The following is a 20,330-nucleotide window of genomic DNA, read 5'->3' on the forward strand; positions in this document are numbered from 1 at the left end:
CGGCCCGGACAAAGGAGGCGCGCGGGCAGCGCCGGGGCGCGTGCGTGCACTTTATTAACTGCGGGCAGGGCAGCGAGCAGCCCCGAGAGCCGGCGGCGCGTCCCGGAGCTGGGGCGGACGAGAAGCGGGGACGGACGCCCAGCTACAGCAGCCGCCGCAGCTCCTCGAAGTTGAGCAGGTTGTTGGCTGCCTCGGACCAGGCTGCGTGGGTCGCTCCGTCCATCTCGGGGGCGAGGCTGTTGGTGCTGTCCAGAGTGTGGTTTGTGCCCCCGATGACTGCGTGGCATTCGGGACACTTACTCCTCTCCATCGCCCCCCCACACTCCCCAATCACATAGATATGCCCATTTCTGCACTTGAACCAGTGGCCACGGGGACAGCCTATGGCACGGACAATCTGCACCCGCTCAGCTTCAGAGATCCCCAGCCCCGATACAGGCAAGGCAGTGCAGAGCCTCTCCAGTTCAGCCTTCACTGCAGCTTCATCAGCCTTTGTGAACTTTTTTGTCCCTTCCAAGATCTCACGTACACTGGCAATCTCTGCTGCAAGGGCCGCGGTGATCATGCCACTTGCGCTTTTGCACCTTGACAAGAGGCTCTGTAGAAAGGTCAGTCTCTGGATCTCAGCTTGCAGGTCAGAGAGCTCCTGCCCCGTAAAGCTGATGCGTGGCAGATCCAGCCACTCTTGGACTTCATCCAGCCGCTTTTTCAGCCCTTTCCGCTCATTCACATCAATTTTGCTCATAGAATCAGTTAGGTCAGCTACACGCTTGTAGAAGTTAAGCTGGTTCTCAATTAGTCCAATACTCTTTATTGAGAGATCAGAAGCTTTTAGTTTATCTTCCAACATGAGGTACTTATGGGGTAGATTCCTCTGCAGAACAGCATTCCCTATGAGTGCAGCCTGCAGTCTTCGTCTGCTAGACTCGATTTCCTGTGCTGGGCCTTGGATTTTCTCTTTCACCTTCTCTATCTCGTCCAGCCGCCTTTTCACAATGGTACCATATCTCAAATTCTTTCTGACTGGTGTCTGACAGACAGGACATACCTTCAGCTTGATGACGTCATCATCTTCATCCATATAATGGTCAAGGCCCTGGGACTCAAAGACATGGCCACAGTCTTCAAGCTGTACAAATCGAGCATCTGGGTCTTCCTCAAAGCCAAAAAAGATCTGAGTGACCTCCTCATGGTCACAAACAAGGCACTTCTTTGGGCAGGGCTCTCCACACAATCCAATACAAGGATGCCCACAACGCAGCAGCTTAGTACATGGTACATTGCAGCGAGGCCTATTACATGGTTCACTGCAAAGATTGGTACACTGATAGTGCTGGCACCGCCACTCACATGGTTCCACACATGGAAAACAGCGCTCTCCACATTTCTTTTTACACCTGCTGTGAACACAGTGGTTCTGACAGTCAAGCTGACAGGGAGGGCATTCTACAGTACAAGGCTGCCGACACTTGTGCGAGCAGACCAAGAAGCGCTTGCATGGGCTGCTACATGGCTTATGAAATCTTCCTTCAAAGCAGGTATGACAGGAACCTGAGCATACATGACCACACTCCAGTGTGACAGAACACTTAGTTCTACATTCAACAGGTTTCCCATGTTTCATCTCTTCAGTGATCCAACATTTAACTTGCTGGCTGTGGCCACATTGCAGTGTGACTTCAACCAGTTCAGGACACCGCGCAGTGCATTCCTGGCCACAGAATCTGTTGCATGTATGCCCACAGTTCAGCTTTTTCTGGCAAGGCTCTTGGCAGACAAACTCACTATCTGGGCAAGAGCACGGCACCATCTGCAGGTGACCACACTTAGAAATAGTTTTCTCTACTATCACCATGCATGGTCCACATGGCTCATAACATGACTGCAGGCAGCGATGTCCCTTTGTACAAAGCACCTTTTGACAAGGCTTCAGACACTGATACTTTTTGTGCTGAGCGTCATAGGGGTGACATGCCCTTGTGCAAACATGGCCACAACTCAGCCTAAATTCACAGGGATGACTACAGCCTCCTTCTGGGACTTTGCTGAAGTCTGCTGCTGTAGATACCAGCGTCTTGGTCTCAGGGTGGTTTTGACAGCAAAGCATCAGTGAGCGGCCAATGTTGCCTTTCTCCCGCAAGGTGTGAATGATCTTGCTCCAGAGAGGAACTTTACCTAGCATTCTCATATTCCCAATGCAATACAGCCCTTTTTTAGCTCTGGATAATGCTACACATATCCGATTAGGTATCTGCAAGAATCCAGTTCTCTCCTCTTTGTTGCTCCGCACAAGTGACAGCAGGATAATATCATTCTCCTCCCCCTGGTATTTATCCACTACATAAACCTTCACACCTGCAAAAGTCTTGGCTGGCATGAGCTTGCGCAAACAGAAAAGCTGCCCAGTATAAGTAGTGAGAATGGTGATCTGAGAAGGTAGATAATCCTGACACAAGAAGTATTTGCACAGTTCCACCACAAACTGGGCCTCATGTGGGTTCTGATGGCTTTTCCCTTCTTGAATCTCTTGCTCAGGAAAGTCATGCTCCACAAAGAAGAGGTTAGATAGGACTCCCTGAAACAAGAGGAAACAGAAAGGAATTTTAGAAGCAGAAGGTCAAGGGAAGGTTGGACCTGGCACTCAGGGACATGATTTAGTGTGTGGCATTGGTAGTAGGGTGATAGTTGGACCAGATGATCTTGAAGGTCTTTTCCAAACTTAATAATTCTCTAAGGATTTCTTGGGCTGTGTACCAAAACCCAGAAACTGCTTTTATGAGGAAAGAATGTTTTTTGTGGACCAAACACGTATCTCTGGTTTTCCAAGGTGTCCATAGTTGCACATAACATCCATTGCTGTACAATTTAATTCAGCGGTCACCTATGTTGGTTATTGTACTAGATTAAAAGATTGAGTTTCAATGGCTTTTGGTATCCTGAACTTGTTTAAGATTCTCCAGAGTAGCTTATCCCTAGGAGAAATTGGGTAAAATTGTGGTCTTGTAAGCAGGTTATTTTTAACTAGACCATCTTCTACAAAATACTTGATATGGATTTCAAGATACCAAGAGGAGGTGCCAGTTTCCTGGATAGCTTATTTTTAGTCATTAAATCACCCTCACTATTGTCTTGTCTGTCTTCAGTATTCTATCGGTTTTCGTATGCTTTTCTCAACAAGTTAGAATGCTTTTAAATAACTAGTACTGTCTTCTCGTTATGAAAGATGCAGGTAGGCTAAGCTACTGTAATCCTCTCTATAACCACATCAAATTCTTTCTCCAAAAGGTATCCAGTCACTTGTTTCAGGAATTTAAAGCCTAACTCTGATACAGCATAGCAGTGTAACTTTGGCTCAGACTTCTGAGGAAATTAGTTATGACAGTATTGTGAGCAAGTCTGCAGAACAGGACTATGCAAGATAAGAAAGGTAACGTTATAGACAGTGATACAATTAATAATAGTTCAAAGATGCAAGAAAAGCACTAACATGGGAAGATATGAAGTCGTAATTAGGATGGGGAAAAAACAAAAAATCAGAAGAAAGGGAATTAGTGAAAGATAAGAACAATAACATTAAGGAAGAAGCAAAGGCTGACCCTTCTGATTGATGCCTACCTGACAACAGCAAAGACTCTTCAAGTGTCTTATGGTGTGGCAAGCATACTAGTGCTTTTAGTTCATTAATTTCTAGATGCTTATTATGCACGTTAATCAATAAAAGATTGCTTTATACTTTTATACTGCATAGATCTTGCTTGCAGATGCTGTGTATTGGTAAAATGCCCAAACAAAGAACTCGGGGAAGGAAGATTCCAGTAGTGAAGTCACCTGTCTTACACTGGAGTTTCACGAATTATGCCTCAAGTGTCTCATTTAAGATTTACTCCTAGCTTTCAATCTCCTGTAATTCTTTTGGTCCTTCTTCCATATTTCACTGTTCTTTTACAATCATCAATATTGGATCTATTTCCAGTGTCTGCCATCAGTAATACCAGAAGAGCTACAAATTACTTGCCTATTTCTATATCCCGCATTTCCTTCATCTATTTCAGTAGATGAACTTGATTTAGAAGTTGGAATCTTTTAACACTACATTTTACAGAAACTTATTTTAGCCAGTAACAGGGGCAAGAGAAAGTGCTTGCACTACTGAAAACTCACTTTTATGTTCTCATACTTCAAGACAGAGGGATGGTTTTCCAGCTCCTGGTATATATGAGGACTGAGAAGCTGGGCAATTTCAGGACGCATGCGGTGCTGAAACACAAAGCAGCTGCATCAGTCATGAGGAAGGAGCACCCGATTTCCCTGCCAATAATCTGTTTTTCCACTGTACAGACCATAGCTAAATACAAGACAAGGGTGACTTTTTTCAGTAAGCCAAGAATAGAGTGCCTCCTATCTCACCCCTGCTGCCACCACCACCACCAGTCACAGCTAAATGGCATCAGAGTACCTTCAATAAAATCATTTTGCAACGTTGTTGTAATAAGAATACTGGTTTCAGTGCAGATCTAAGAACAACAGTATTCTAGTAACAAAAGCCAGCACCTCACCCTAACCCCTAACCAGTTGTTCCAGGCAATTTTAATACAGGACTGCTAGGGGTAGAATTTCTCCAGGCACCAAGAAATATGGCTGCAACAATTTAACAGGAGGCAACTCAAGAAGATTCTGTGTCTCCACAGTTCTGGAACAGTTTTGGATGCCACAATAAGTCACGTTCTCTGCACTAAAAATTGTGGGAACCACAGTGCTCTAGGTCACATCACTGATGAATCAGACACTTAGTCGAACAATAGTATACCATTTGTGACAGTTTGACTGTTCTTACCATTCCTTTCAGGAACAAAGTAGCACATTACTTTAGCTTTTATATTTCTGCTCACAGAGCAGCCTTAAATGTACTATAAACTTAAAGCAAGCTAAGTACAAATGCAATAAGGGAGTGTTTTATAGCTGTTCCTTACTTGGTATTTCAGACGGACAAAGGGGAAATTAACTTTCACCAGCCGTTCAAATAGAGACACCTCCAGATTGAAGTTCTTCGCCAGGTCATATACATTGGCACTAGGCTGCAGCTGAAAGAGAAGGGATTGGGTCCATTTTTTAACAGCACTCTTACCTATTAGTAAGATTTCACTTATCTCTTTTTCCTATCACTGGTCTCTAGTAGAAAGGCCAGAGACTGGATTCTTGCAGAAGTGCTAATAACAAAGTTGTGTACTGTCATAACTGAAGTGGATTGGAGCACATGTCACGTTGTGTCAGTTAAACTAAAAAGATAAGTCCCCCAGTAACTCTGCTCCATAATCAAAGGAGACAAGACCCGTGGTATCTGTGGAAACTGAGAAGCAGGAAGTTCTGGTGTTTGCCAAACATGTTTGATGAAAGTGTTCTAGTTTATTTGCACAACAGTTAGAGGCATCTGCCATGGACATTACCTGCTGGTGATCTCCAATGAGGATGAGATGCTGGCAAGCTTTACTAAGAGTAGTAATGGTGTGAGCCTCAAGCACCTCTGCTGCCTCTTCTACAATTACAATTCTTGGCTCTACTTTTTGCAAGATCTGACGGTATTTGGCAGCACCTGAGAAAGGAGAGAAGACAAGCCTTAACAAGTATAGTTACGCGCAGGTGGTATGATAAGAGTTTTTAGGAAGGTATAAGCTGTGTTCCAGAAAATTCCCAAGATTCCAAAATGCTGAGTCTTGTGGAATGTGGACTTTAAAACAGCACTGTTCCAAGGATGGCTTCTATATGCAGAGAAGTTAGGGAAGACAGGTGGGGATTAGAATGCTACACCTGCCTTGGCCCTTTCCTGACTCTCTTCAGACATAAAATACATCCAGAACACATCGATCGCCACACATAAAAAACCAAAACTGTCTCCCCAAAGGGTGATACTACAAGACTTATGCTGCCTCTGCTCACCAAAAGGTGATGTGGAGATATCAGAGACATGAACTGTGTTTAACTGAGGCACAAGAAATGGAGCATTACTATTAAAATAACGTTGCTCAAAAGTGCACGGAAAACGCTTGTGCAGCCAACTGACAACTTTGTGTGATAGACATGTTTGCAGAGGGAGTCAGAAATGAAGGTGGCTGCAGACTAACGTGGAGCCTGACCCAGGCTGTCAAGCAGCACAGAATACTAATCCTTTGACAATAAGGTCCTTTAGTCATTACTGGAGGCAGTGCAATGCTGGTTTGCATCCCAACTGCTGCACACCTGTAGTTGTCATCCCCACAACTTTGGCCTCCTTGAGAATGCACAGATCTTCTTGCAGCCTTAGTTCTGCTAGCCTTTCTGCTGCTGCCTGGTACTGCTGTTCATGCTGAAGAATCCTCCTTCGAATAAACCCCTGATAGGTCTGCAGCCAAAGCCTAAGAAGAAAGAGCTGTTACCACACACAGCAAGAGAAGGAGGACAGCGACCTAGAAGTTTTGGGTGGGTTCAGTTCAGAACTTTCGTGCTTTTTCGGCAAGAGATGACTAGCATCTTTACTCAGTCCCCAACACACACAGTGGAGATGACAGCATTGTCCTGCCAATATAGGCAGGGTAAAAGCAAGTATCTTCCAGGAAGACATGTTCAGATAATGAACTGAACAGGTATGGACAGATATACCCCAGCTTGCTAGGAGTTTGTGAACTCTGACAGTCTTATCACACATTTGCTTGATAGACCCTGTAAAATATATTTGTCACCTGTAAAGCCTCCAACGAGAGCTGAGGTCTAGTTGCCACAGATCCTGAATAGATTTGGCCTCTAACTCTGTCATTGCACTCAGTTTACGGAGCTCAACTCTCATCTTCTGTTTCATTTTCTTCCTCTGGGAAGCAGTTATCTGGAGAGAAGGGGGGGAGGGAGGGAAATAGGCCCCCATCCCAAAATAAGCAGTTAAAACACAAAGATTATTCTGTATTAGCATGCCCATGTTATTACTTACACAGTCAAGCAGAGACACAGTATACTAGTGTATACAGTTACCTCCCACTGCACAGTCTTCTGTTGTGGCTGGGCTGTTCCTTCTTCCTCATTCTCCAGCTTCATAGCCAACAACACACTGGCTAGTTCACGAACAGCCCTGTGCTCTTCCTCCTTCCTCTTCTGAGGCTTTGCTGCCTCTTCATCCTCAATCACTCTATCAGCTTGAATCAGGTCAGCCTCCTCCGGAATCTCCAACAGCTCTTCTGCCTCACCTTCCTGCTCCTCCTCTCTCTCCTGCTGACCACCTGTGAGAGTCACCAATTACATGCAGCAAGTCACAGCCACTCTAGCAGAGTCACAGTGCAGCAGATCACTGTGTAGAAACTAAGGTTAATCTTTCCATTGCCTTACAGTGTTATGCATCTTTCAGCCTCTGTTAAGTAGCAGCGTCTATTTTCTGGCATGCATACACTGCTTAGGCAAATGCCTACAGAAGATGAATATTTTTATTTATTTTTTTTACCTGGATTCTCAGCCTCTATATCCTCTGCAGCACTCTGGGTAAAGACAGTTACACCAAGGCCCAGCCACTCCAGAATCACTGAGTGTTGTGCAGCACTGTAGTAGAATTCCTCATGATCCTAATATAAAGAGTCAAATCAGTTAGCCTCATCAGTCTCAGGATGATGACAAAGCAGCGCCCTGAAGCATAAGACAATTAGGACAAGTCCACCAAGTGACCTCCAGAGCCAAGAAGTCTAGGCAACCTCAGATCTCTAGAAATAGCATCCCTCCTCTCCTTCAGTTTAAGGCTTTCATTTGTGCACTTGTATTTTTACACTGACAAAGATCACTTGAAATCTCTGCAGTTTAAAGGAGCAAAATTTAACTCCGCTTTCCTGTCACTTTGACACAGCTTGCCATTCACTCCCTTTCTTTCCCAGTCGTTGAGTGAGGCTAAAGGAATTAAATCTGAGGGAAGCTCAGACACATTTGCAGAAAGGGCAGTAAGTATATTTGGGGACTGCTCGACTCATAAGAAAGGAACCTCTCTTACCAGACCCTTCATCAGACTGTCCCAGTGCTGGGGGGCAATGCACGCTTCCAAGTGGCGCTCATGCAGCACTCCATATGTTGTGCACTCTAAGTGCTTTGCTCCTTTATGGAGCTCTTCCTCAGCCTGCTTCATCTGACTGGTTATCTACTCATAACAGAGAGAAGACATCATATGCAGAAGAACAAAGTTCAGAAACAGCAGAACAAGAAACTGATGATACTGTGAACAAAGAAGAATTAAAAGGTTGACTTCAGTGTAAAACAATGTGAAAGAACAGGTCTGGAAGAAGTTTAGTTAGCTTCCCCAATGGACAGGTAACCCAGTCTTTTCCAGGGGACTCTATACGTACATTCACGTAGGCTCTGCGGAGATGCATTGGCAAGTTGTGTCGGAACTCACACTTCTTCCTCAGCTCCCTCAAGGTGAATTGCTTCAAGACCTCACTGCTACTTCTCCCCCCAACACGTACCATCCCATGTTTTTGGAATGTGTATATTCCTGTGAATGAGAAAGAAATATTAGTGCTAAAGAGGCTAACTGTTTTCTGCAGCCTGATAAAGGGTAGGGAGAACAGTCTTTGCACGCAACACATTGGACTGGTCTGTCTGAAGTTTTCTTACTATGTAAGAATGGGGCTAGAATCACCAGAAAGAGCCAAAAGGGCAGGTCTTCATGACAAAAGGTATGACAGAGTAAGAGTTATAGTATAATTTCTACCCTCCATTCCATCATACTTGCCAGATACTCTTACCTTCTAAGAACTGATCCAGCGCATGGTTAGTGTAACAGACTACAAGGATGGGAGAATTCTGGACAGTCGTTTGCCACACATGCTTATTAGTCAAGAGAGCCTGGACAATCTTCAAACCCACATAAGTCTTCCCTGTAAAACAAGCTCTGAATCAGAAAAGGGTAATCCATCCCTGTATGCAGGGTTCTTCCCGCCACTGCTTCTCCCAAGCCACTGAAGCTAGCTTAACACACGACAATTGGCTTTACATAAAACACTCATGTACTAGTAGAAGACAAGCAGTGGTGCGTACTGAGTTCAGGTACCATTTAAATTAATTACCATTAGTCTTGCAATTCTTTCTTCATGCAGAGAATCAGGGTTGAACATTCCTAGTGTTCAAACCTGCTACAAAGGTTAATAGAGCTGTTGCACAGCAAGAGGTACCACGGCATCAAATAGCTGAAAACATTTTCATATGGGTATTTCAGAATATTTTAACCTTCTTCCCCACAGCTCACAATAACTGGGCTTCTCAAGCATCAAATAGACATGGAACTAAAGCTCTGGACACAGGGCAGCTGGCTTTTTCTGGGGATAGTCTCCCTAAATGAGGAAGTCAAGGAGAACTCCTTAAATGACAGAGACTTAAAGCAAATGTTTCTCACCAGTCCCAGGTGGTCCTTGGATAATAGCCAGCTCCTTGGTGAGTGCAAGTCTCAATGCCTCCATCTGGGACTCATCTAGTCCCAAGGTTTCCATTGAAGGCCACCGGTTGGGATCTAGAACATGGAAACTTTGCCTTCTCAAACCATCAGGAGCTCTCTCTTCATCTGCCAGGGGATCCTCTGTCAAGGGTGCAAAGTTGTATGTAGTATCCACTGTAAGGTATGTTGGCTCCTTCACCTGTGCATCACATTCCACAATGTACTTCTGGAATGGGATATCTTCTTCCTGGATTTCCTGTAACCCTTCTAACACATGCCGATATGCCTCAAAGTAGGCAGTTGTCTCTACCATGAGGAAGGAGTCTGAGGGCCGAACCTCTGCCAGCAGTGCTTGGCTCTGTGCATTAAAACATAGCTGTACAATCCCCTTGGCAAGATCTGTACTATCCCGATTAGAAACAGTGGCAAACAGGCATGTTTCAAAGTGATCTTTAGACATGCAGACCAGGGATCCATATAGCAACCGTCTGGAGTTCTGCCATCGCACAAACTTTAACGGCTTTGTGTCAAACTGAACCTTGTAAACAACACCAGTTGGGGAGCAGAGTGGGGCAATAATCCGTGTGTCAAAGTAGATCCTGATATCATCAAATTTTTTCTTCCTCAAACCTTTGTCCTCAAAGCTCTGCAAAAGCTCTGAGATACCTTCCCTTAAAGGCCTTACAAAATCTTCCCTCAGAAGCCGGAAATGGGTGTCAAGATAAATGCTGGTGCTCTCATATCTTCCAGAAACAATATTGGGACGTAGAAAGGGTTTCTCATCATGGTGTACCTCATTATATGTTGGATAAATGGTCATTGTACGATAGGTTTCTTCTTGACCATCAGCCTGAAGCTGCATAAGAGTGTAGTTATCAGCCCTCAGCGTGCCTTCACGTCTCTTCTCTTGCAGGTGCTGCACAAGCATCTGGACTTTATTTAGATTCTTCTCTGTTTCTTCCATGATGTCCACACCAGAAGCTCGCAAGGCATTTATGGATGCTGGCAAGACTGTTAAGAGAATGGAGATTTTCTGCACAGAGCTAGCTGGGAAAATACTGATCAGGTCCTGAAGCAGCAAAATGATGTTGCCAATATGTTCAGGATACTGATGTCGGACAGCAGGGACTGCTTCTGTTACCATGTCAGACACATACTGTGGCAGACAGATCTTGAGAAAGTTGGACTCCTTCACCACTCCAAGAAGCTGCTGAACACTTTGTCTATCCATTCGGGAGCTGCATGCTTTTCGAAGCACCTGACAAATGAGCTGAAGGAAACTGGGTTTCATAGCGGTTTGGGAAAGAAGTTCCTTCAAACCTGAACTCGAGGCAAGTGTGATGACAACTTCAGAAGGGTCTTTCTGTAGGAGACCTTCTAGGAATTTGTAGCCAATCTTTTTGACTTGCTGAGGCTGCTCACTGAGCTGAGCACCACCTGGGGTAGGTTTCTGGTAGAAGTGAGTATTCCTCCCAGGTTGTATCCTCCTTCCTTTCCCTTCATTTTCCTGTCCGTTCCTCAGCCCTCTAGCATCTTCCTGGGCTTGTCCAGATAGAGCTTGTCCACCTTGATAGCACTTTCCCCTACCCTCGTTTTCTTGCATGTTCCAGGGTCCCCTGGCCCTCTCATATGCCTGTCCACCTTGATATCTCCTTCCCCTACCTTCATTATCTTGTTCATTCCAGAGTCCTCTGTCTCTTTCATACGCTTGTCCACCTTGATGCCTCCTTCTTCTACCCTCATTTTCTTGCTCATTCCAGGGTCCTCTGGCCCTCTCGTGTGTTTGTCCACCTTGATACCTCTTTCCTCTCCCCTCATTCTCCTGTTCATTCCAATGTCCTGTGGCTCCACTGTTGGCTTGTCCACCTTGGTTTCTTCTTCCTCGACTGAAGAAACATTCAGATCTTTCTTCTCTTTGCCCAAGTAGAGGAGTATAATTACTGGTTTGGGGATTTTCCCCTGCCTGAGCTACTGTTTTATGAGTCTGGCCTGACACACTATTTATTCTGTTTCTCCCTCGTTGTATAAATCCAGTATCCCAATGATCTGCATGCCCTTAAAAGAAAAAAAAAAAAAAAAGAGACATTTGTTAATTATAATTGACCATATTAACCTGCCTCCCAACACAAAAGTATAAGTATTTTGGCCTGCTTGTGAGCATATTTTGGGCATCTTGCACCACATTAGACAACTAGCACTTCACTTATATCCAGACCCTCAGTATTTCCTCTATAATCCTTTTCCTGACTGCTAAAGAGTACCATATCTAGAGCCCATGTCAGTTGTGAAGCTGGGAAGTCACTGAGAAAATAAACCTTTTCCACAAAGCAGAATTAAAGGAGGCCAATGATGACGTATCCTGCACGAGACAGGCTTTCCTCAAGAGTTAGCTGTCTTTGAAATAACTACCCAGGCTGCAGCAGCTGACTTCAAATCGCACAGTTAAAACGCAACCTTCTGCGCAAGACCCAGCCTCTCGCAGTAGCAGGAAGCATAGGCTGTGTAGCCTTTCTCACACGCCCAGCAGAACACTCAAAGGGCACTGACTGCTAGCAGTATCAGTTAGCAGAGAGACCACTGCAGTACATCGTTGCTTTGTGGGCTCCAGCGAGAGGCTGGAGGTAAACAAGTAAACGCAGGAGCTTACAGCCGAGAGGAAGCTGCACCGCGCGCAGGCAGGGAAGGAGCATTTCCCCCCGCACCACCCCCAGCCCACCCGCAGCCTTAGCTCTGCGGCAGCCGGGCGACCCTCACCTCTCCGTCCCGCGCGGGGCAGCCGGAGGCCAGGCCCCCGCCCGGCCCCCTCCATCGCTCCGGCCGCTGGCTCCTCTGCGGGGCGTCGCGGCTCTGCGGGGCGAGGACGCTGCTCAGCGCTCGGTGCGGCTCGGCTCGGCGGCCGTCACGCCAGGGTAGCCCCGGCCCCGCCCGCGCCACCGCCGCCGGGTTTCGCTTTCCAGTTCCCCGCAGGGCCCGCCCCGCGCCCCCGGACCGAACACGCCCAGGGGCGGCGCGGGGCACCAGCACCGAGGCAGACCCTTACAGCGCCCTCGCCCCCCGTCCCCCCCGCCCTCCCGCGCCCTCCCCCGTGTCCCTCCCCCCCGCGCCCCCCCCCGTGCCCCCGCGCCCCCCCCATCCTGTCCCCGCGCCCCCCCATCCTGTCCCCGCGCCCCCCCCATCCTGTCCCCGCGCCCCCCCCATCCTGTCCCCGCGCCCCCCCCCATCCTGTCCCCGCGCCCCCCCCCATCCTGTCCCCGCGCCCCCCCCCATCCTGTCCCCGCGCCACCCCCCCGTGTCCCCCTCGTCCCCCCGTGCCCCAGCCACTCCGGGCAGCGCCCTCCCACCGCCGCCCCGTACCGGCTCCCCCCTCTCCGTCCCCAGCGGGCAGCGGCACCTCCTCCAGTACCAGCCCCCGCCGGGAATACTCCCCACCCTTCCCCGATACCGAGCCCCTGCCCCCAGCAGGCAGCACCTACGTCCCGCAGCACCGGCAACCGCCACGGAAAGAGCGCCCCGGTGCCGTCGGGCCTCTCTCGCCGCTCGCTCTCCCCGGCCGCCGCCGCTTTCGCTTTCCCTTCCGCGGGGCGGGGCGGCGAGGGGCGGGGCCACGGCTGCCTCCGCCCCGCCCAAGGTTGGGCCGGCTCCGCGCACGCGCTGCTGCCGGGCCACGCGGCGCCGCGCGACCCGGGGGGAGGTGGCCATGCTGCAGAGCCTGGGCCTGGTGGGCACCATCGCGGAGGGGGATGAGGGGCCCGAGGACCCCGAGTCCGAGGACTCCGAGGACGAAGAGGTGGGTGCTGGCCGGGCTGGGCCGGCGCAGGGGCAGGGCGGGGCCGCGGCGAGTTGGATTGGGCCGGGCTGGATCGCAAGGGGCTGAGGGCAGGGGCAGGGCCGCTTCGCTTCGGCCTGGCCGTCCCGCGGTCGTCGCTCACGGCTGTTGTTGTAGGGGCCGCGCGTGGCTCTTGGCCGCTGGCGGCGGGCCTCCGCGGGAGGAGACTTCAGTGCTGCTTTCGTCTTTGGCGAGGCGGAGGCCGGTGGGGAAGGTACCTGGGCGTCAGCTCTGCGCCAGCTTCGTGGCAAGGTGAGGCCCAGCGGCCGGTCCCGGGGCTGCAGTGCCCGCAGTCACGTTGTTGTGTTCTTCCGGGCTCCTCTTACAGCTCCTTTCTTTTGTTTCCCTGTCTAGAGATCAGTTACGACGCTGGACGAGAAGATTGAGAAAGTGAGACAAAAAAGGAAGTTCCAGGTCAGGGCCTTTCTCCTAGTGATTCTTATTAATGTAGAGACTTGGTTTGGTCGTCTGCTGTGTCCTTTTCAGAGGCGTAGGCTCTGGAAGCAACCAGAGTTACAGTGCTCAAGCTGGAGCTTAATACCTCAGCTGGGTTTTCAGCCACGCATCATACATCGCTGTAGTGATGAGAACGTAGAATTATTAACGCTTAAGGTTATGCAAAACCCTGGATCTGTGAGTGGGCTCATAACAAACCAAACACACCAAAGAAAGCTCACAAAGAATTGAAGTTCTTCTAAACTGCTTTGTATTTCGGCACAGGAAAGAGAAACTAAACAAGCAAAAGTGAAAGACGGTGATGCAGAGACTGGGGATGATCAATCCAAAAAAACAGAGAGTGAGGATTTCAGTAGGGAAGAAGAAGATGTGGAGTCCCAGTATTCACTGGATGATGAAACTATCCTCACAAAAGCAGGTACTAGTAGTACATAGAAAGATGGTCAGAAGTGAGAATGTGACAGACTGTTGACTGGAGAAGAGTCGTTAGTTTTTAAAGTCTTTAGTGAAGTCTTGGTGACTGTGGACAAATTTCTTACTTTGTGTTGTCTTGTCTGCAGGCCTCTGTGATGTTCCTCTGACTTTGGTCAAATTTATTTTGAATGGTAGCAGTGGTATTTTATTTGCAGTGATCATTGAAGAAGGAGATCTCCTTGCCTATATTTGTTTCTGAGGCTTTTCCGTCAATACCTCATTAAGAGCAAAAAGCACAAGATGAGGGTACATGCTATATCTTGCTATGTATTTAGCTGTGCTTATTAATGTCATGTTTCTTTTTCTCTGCAGACACAATTAAAGTGAAGGAAAGAAGGAGATCAAAAACGGGACGAAAAGCAGTAAGCATTGGAGAGAATGACACTAGGTCATTCTCCAGTATTATTTCTGGAGGCTTTTGAGTTTGGTTAACAAACTGTAGGTCATAGAACATCCCAGAGCCCTTTGGTCACCTGCTGTGTTGCTGTCTATAGCATTCCGGTTTTGTTGTTGCTGTTTCTAGGAAGCAGAGAGCTTTTTTGAAGATGCCTCTCAATATGATGATAACTTGTCATTCCAGGACATGAATCTTTCACGACCTTTGCTAAAGGTATTTATCTAGTTTGATTACTTCCTATGTTATTGTGAAGAATGTTGGACAGCCTCCCCTCTACCACTCAGAACCATCAAATTCCTTCTCTCTTTGCAGCCTCTCCGAAAAAGAAATTGGGGATGGGGGTGTGATAGCCCTTTAGGAGTTCTTTTTTTCCAAATAACAGAAAACGTTCTTTGATTTGCAATGTATGTAAATGTTGTCTTGAGTGAGACTTGTAGCAAAATCATAAAATGTCTGACTTCAAAAGGGACCTGTGGAGGTTGTCTTGTCCAACCCTCTCATCTTAAGCAAGGACACCTAGAGCAGGTTGCCCAGGACCATGTCCAGATAACTTTTAAATATCACCAAGTACGGAGACTCCACAGACTCTTCTGGGCAACTTGTTGCAGCAGTCAGTCACTACCACATTAAAAAATGTTTCCTGGTGTTCAGGCAGAACCTCCTGTCTTTCAGTTTGCTCCTGTTGCCTTTTTGTCCTGTCAGTGGGCACCACTGAAAAGAGTCTGGCTCAGTCTTCTTTATGTGCTCACTACAGGTGATACATTGATAAGATCTCCTTGAGTACTCTCTTCACCAGGCTGAACAGCCCCAGCTCTCTCAGCCTTTACTCATATGAGATGCTCCAGTCGTGTCATCATTTTTGTGGCCCTTTGTTGAACTCTTTCCAGTATGTTCATATCTCTCTTGTACTGGAGGTCCTAGAATTGACACAGCACTTCAGGTGTGGCCTCGACAGAGCTGAGTAGAGACAGTGTTTAACTGCTTTATCTCCTTTGAAGGCAATCACAGCTCTTGGTTTCAAGCAACCAACTCCAATTCAGAAGGCTTGTATCCCTGTGGGTCTTCTGGGGAAGGATATTTGTGCCTGTGCTGCCACTGGGACAGGTAGGGACTAGAGCAGGGCATACAAAACATGGAGAGTTCAGAGTATTGACAATAATTGGTAATTCTTGATAATTCATCTTAATTTTCTTTTATAGGTAAAACAGCTGCCTTCATCTTGCCGGTACTTGAGCGCCTGATATACAAACCTCGTCAAGCTCCAGTTACACGGGTGTTGGTTCTAGTGCCAACACGAGAACTGGGTATTCAGGTGCACTCTGTTACAAAACAGCTGGCACAATTCAGCAGTGTCACAACTTGCCTTGCTGTAGGTGTGTATTAAGTTGCTTATGTGAATTGCACAGGTCACTGTAAACACTATACAGAACTGGAAATCCTGTGTTCTAAACCTGGATACTTAGAATTATTGCAGACATGCTTTTAGTAGGTGTGCTTATAGTTTAAAATCTTACTTTCCCATGCTATGTAGTATGCTTTTTTTTTTTCTTTTTTAATTAAAAGGGAAAGGTAGGGTCATTTCTAATTCCGAATGTGGTATTAATCTGCATTGTTTCCCATTCCTCTGGCAGTTTGGAAATATGTACTTTGTTGCAACCTGCTCAGGAAGTCAGCAGACTGTGTTTGCTCTCTTTCAGGTGGCCTAGATGTGAAGACTCAGGAAGCAGCTCTGCGCTCTGGGCCAGACATTCTTATTGCAACTCCTGGACGACTAATTGATCATCTCCACAACTGCCCCTCCTTCCATCTGACCAGTGTAGAGGTGCTCATTTTGGATGAGGCAGACAGGTAAACTAGGCAGAACAGCAGTGAAAAATGGGGTGGCAGCTGTCTCCTCTCCGTTTCCCAGCGTAGGGCAGTCTTTGTTGCTCTGCCTTATGTAACAGTTCTTAGCTAGGACTAGATACAGCTGCCTCATCTTGCTGTGTTTCTCCTGTGTAGGATGCTGGATGAGTACTTTGAGGAACAGATGAAGGAAATAATCAGGTTATGCTCCAACCACCGCCAAACAATGCTTTTCTCTGCCACAATGACAGAGGAGGTAAAACAGGCTGCTGGGAAGCACATACAGGCAGACAGTTTAATAGATAGTTGTTTATTAAATCTTTTACCAGAAAGTATGTGGACTTCTTTTTATTAACCTGTTTTGGTAGGTGAAAGATTTGGCTTCAGTTTCCCTGAAAAATCCGACACGAATTTTTGTGAACAGCAATACAGATGTTGCCCCTTTCCTGAGGCAGGAATTTATCCGGATCAGACCCAACCGAGAGGGGGACCGTGAGGCCATTGTATCAGGTGAGTGATGAGGAAGGAAAAGATGGAATTAGTAAGCGACTGCAAAGCAGGCTGCTGAGAGGACTTTCTTTCAGCTCTACTGACACGGACCTTCACGGATCATGTGATGCTTTTCACCCAGACAAAGAAGCAAGCTCACCGTATGCACATCCTACTTGGGTTGATGGGTTTACGGGTTGGGGAGCTTCATGGAAATCTCTCTCAGGCACAGCGGCTGGAGGCACTCAGGTATTACCAGGTTTAGTCAGCCATCACGGGATAAAAAATAGAAGTTGGAAGTTTTAGGGCAGAAGTGAATTTCTGTATTCATTGCTAATATACTTGCTATCTTTGCTCAGGCGTTTTAAAGATGAGCAGATTGATATTTTGGTAGCTACAGATGTGGCTGCGCGAGGACTTGACATTGAAGGTGTAAAAACAGTGAGTATTTACGCTGTTGATCTTTTTAATGAGTCCTTTAATGTAGTTACCCTACTAACACTTTATTTTCTAGGTAATCAATTTCACCATGCCCAATACCACCAAACACTATGTTCATCGAGTGGGTCGAACAGCAAGAGCAGGCAGGGCTGGTCGTTCAGTTTCACTTGTGGGTGAGGAAGAGCGCAAGATGCTGAAGGATATTGTGAAGTCTGCCAAAACACCAGTGAAAGCCAGAATTCTCCCCCAAGGTATGCACTTCACTGAGGTAAAAAGGAGAGCAGCAGGCAGGGAAGGTCACACTGTACAGAGAAGGGCTACTAAAAGAGGTGCCGAATAATAAAGCAGACCTTGCATGGGCTGCTTCTGATGTTATTCACAATGGATCTTTTTCAGACGTCATACTAAAATTTCGAGAAAGGATCGAGAATCTAGAGAAAGATGTGTACGCAGTTCTGTGCTTGGAGCGTGAGGAACGTGAGATGCAGCAGTCAGAGGCTCAGGTAAGATTTCTTCAGGATGTTAATCTGGAGTAGATATAGCGTATTAGGAGATTATCCTAGTGTACTGTAGCTGGGAAATGCATGTTCCTTGGAAGATGTACATCTTCCTTGGAAGACGTACCTATTCCTTGATAACCATGAGCTTACTTCTTGCCTGAATTGTCTCAGATCAATAGGGCAAAGAAGCAGTTAGAGGTAGGAAAAGAAGAAACTACAAATGGGAGTTTGGAGCGGAGCTGGTTTCAGACCCGTGAGGAGAGGAAGAAAGAAAAGTGTGAGTCATGGCACTGCTAGTCATGTTAAATTCCGTAGGTGCAACTGGACTGTGCTCTGTACTTCAAAAGGTTCTTTATTCCGTGTTTTTCTCTCTCTAGTGGCTAAAGCCCTGCAGGAATTTGACCTGGCATTACGAGGCAAAAAAAAAAGGAAGAAATTTATGCAGGACACCCAGAGAAAAGTCCAAATGACAGTGAGTATATTTACGGATAAGTGGGATCCCAGAGTGAATTGCCCTGTTTTTTTCCTCAGCAAAACCTCCCGTTACTGTAAACTTGCATTTTATTACCTTCCAGCCAGAGGAGAGGTCACAATTTGAAATCTTGAAATCTCAAATGTATGCTGAGCGGCTGGCAAAAAGGAATCGGCGAGCAAAGCGAGCCCGAGCCTTGCCAGAAGAGGAACCAGCAGCAGTACCAGCAGGTAGAGAAAATTACATTTTTTTACAGCTGACCTACCTTATATCATTTATTTTGTTACATAAGAGTAAAGTAAAGTAATCTGCATAGTGGGAAACACCAAGTTAGGAGGAATGGCCACTGGTGTTGGCCAGGGAACACATTTGCAGAGAGGAGACATCACTTCTCCTGATTGTCATGCTTATTATTGTGGTCAGTGTTATTGGTCTTCAGTAAAAATGATGATGCTCTAGTCTTCTCTTTACTGCCAGTGTTCTTACTATTATTATCTCTTTGTACTAGGCCCCAAGCAGAAGAAAAAACTGTCTGTATTTGATGAAGAGCTTACCAACACAAGCAGGAAGGCTCTGAAGCAGTATCGTGCAGGGTAATAAGTCTTAGCAGCAATGTGTTAGTCTAGACTTTAACAGTTCTTTTGTATCTCTGGACTTTCTCAGGGATACTTCGCTTGATACTGGGGAAAATTATAGTTGCATCATTTGCAGAGCTGAGAAGGGTGTCTTTGAAGAAATACCTGTGCCATTGATCCAAATCAGTGACTCTTGCTGCTTTCTCTTTTCCCCCCCACTCTCTGTACTAGCCCATCATTTGAGGATCGGAAACGCTTGGGTATGGCCTGTCGTAGGAAAGGAGGAAACTTCAAATCCAAATCCAGGTATAGCTCCCTTCTTAATTTTTTTTCCTGCTTTCCTTTTACTGCAGTTATTTAAGGGGCCTTGCTAAGAGGTTTGGTTCTTCTACAGCAGCTTAATCTGCTACCAAAGGGGCTGTTGCTGGGAGAAATAAAGGATACTGCTTTTAATAGCATGTTTCTAGGTTTTGTTGTGGGAGAGCATTGTCATTGCTGTTCCTTATTTATCATTGATAGTTAAGCTGGTGGAATATGACTTCAGGGAATCTTCTTTTCCAGGTACAAGAGGAAGTAAAAAGTGTTTTCCTCAATGGATAACTTGGGCAATCCAGATACTTCAGATACACTCTCTCCAGGGTCTGGATTTCCTTGTACTATGAGAAGGCATCTTCAGTAAAATTGTATAGATTTTCATCAAGTTCTGGAATAGCTTTGGGATGTTCATTAATACCTGGTTGAATAGCCTGTGTAAAAACACCTTCAGCAGCCAATACAATAAAAGATGGATTCGTTTTCTTTCTAAAAAAGTTTCCTCTACTACTTCAAAGGATAGTTAGAGAAATGAGAGATAGGAAACCTTATTTCCTTCTCTCAGGCTCTTCAGGTAAATCAACCTGTCTTTATGGTAAAAGCTAGAGACTGCTTACTGATTAGTTCTTACACATCTGTGATTTCTGTTACTTAACCATAGAAATCATTTTCAGACATATTTCTAAGATAGAGAAAAATGTTTTCCTGAAGACATCTTTCTGAGAGGTAGAAAACACAAGAATTAGCAGTATCTCTGGGATACTCTGTGAATAAAGGATCATCTCAAATGGGTAGAAGTAGACAGCTTCCTTCTGATTGAAAAGAAAGCAGCTGTAAGGCAATAAGGGAAGACTGCAACCAGAATAGTGTGCTTGATGTTAGTGTGAAATTAATGATAGGTCTGCTTATCCCGGCTTCCCCCCCACACACGAGAAGCAATGTGGCTCCGTAAAGATCAACCTGAGATAGTGCAGGCTAAAAACCAGCATCTTAACAGATCACTATTACTCATAGAAATAGCATTATACTTACTCCACTGAATAAACCACAAATTCTGATTAGTAACTTCTAATTTTGCAGAAATGTTAAACTTTTACTGTTACTTAGCTCCGC

At 46.4% G+C, this 20,330-nt stretch overlaps 2 protein-coding genes across 3 annotated transcripts; one reads left to right on the forward strand and one right to left on the reverse strand.

The window, feature by feature from the left end:
• Positions 1-35: 35 nt before the first annotated feature.
• ZNFX1 (zinc finger NFX1-type containing 1) lies at positions 36-13,159 on the reverse strand (the record flags this gene model as incomplete). Of its 2 annotated transcripts, none has more annotated exons than XM_083801873.1 (14): positions 36-2,575; positions 4,162-4,257; positions 4,971-5,081; positions 5,445-5,590; positions 6,235-6,389; positions 6,714-6,853; positions 6,997-7,241; positions 7,460-7,577; positions 7,994-8,137; positions 8,343-8,491; positions 8,745-8,876; positions 9,392-11,485; positions 12,185-12,277; positions 12,904-13,159. In XM_083801873.1, the coding sequence occupies 14 exons, from the start codon at positions 13,157-13,159 to the stop codon at positions 143-145; spliced, it is 6,312 nt and encodes a 2,103-aa protein (XP_083657999.1). In that variant the 3' UTR covers positions 36-142. The 2 variants fall into 2 exon arrangements, with proteins under 2 accessions (XP_083657999.1, XP_083658000.1); XM_083801874.1 differs by having other exon boundaries at positions 12,900-13,029.
• Positions 13,084-19,714, forward strand: DDX27 (DEAD-box helicase 27). The gene is made up of 21 exons (XM_083801908.1): positions 13,084-13,217; positions 13,374-13,508; positions 13,611-13,670; positions 13,977-14,130; positions 14,499-14,548; positions 14,710-14,796; positions 15,582-15,687; positions 15,783-15,956; positions 16,281-16,431; positions 16,585-16,684; positions 16,797-16,938; positions 17,013-17,166; positions 17,277-17,358; positions 17,432-17,609; positions 17,755-17,861; positions 18,030-18,135; positions 18,236-18,330; positions 18,434-18,560; positions 18,839-18,923; positions 19,137-19,211; positions 19,467-19,714. Exons 1-21 carry the CDS (start codon positions 13,128-13,130, stop codon positions 19,480-19,482), a joined length of 2,274 nt encoding a protein of 757 aa, XP_083658034.1. The 5' UTR covers positions 13,084-13,127; the 3' UTR covers positions 19,483-19,714.
• Positions 19,715-20,330: the final 616 nt, after the last annotated feature.

Source organism: Anser anser, assembly GCF_964211835.1.
Source record: "Anser anser genome assembly, chromosome: 16".
Classification (NCBI taxonomy): domain Eukaryota; kingdom Metazoa; phylum Chordata; class Aves; order Anseriformes; family Anatidae; genus Anser; species Anser anser.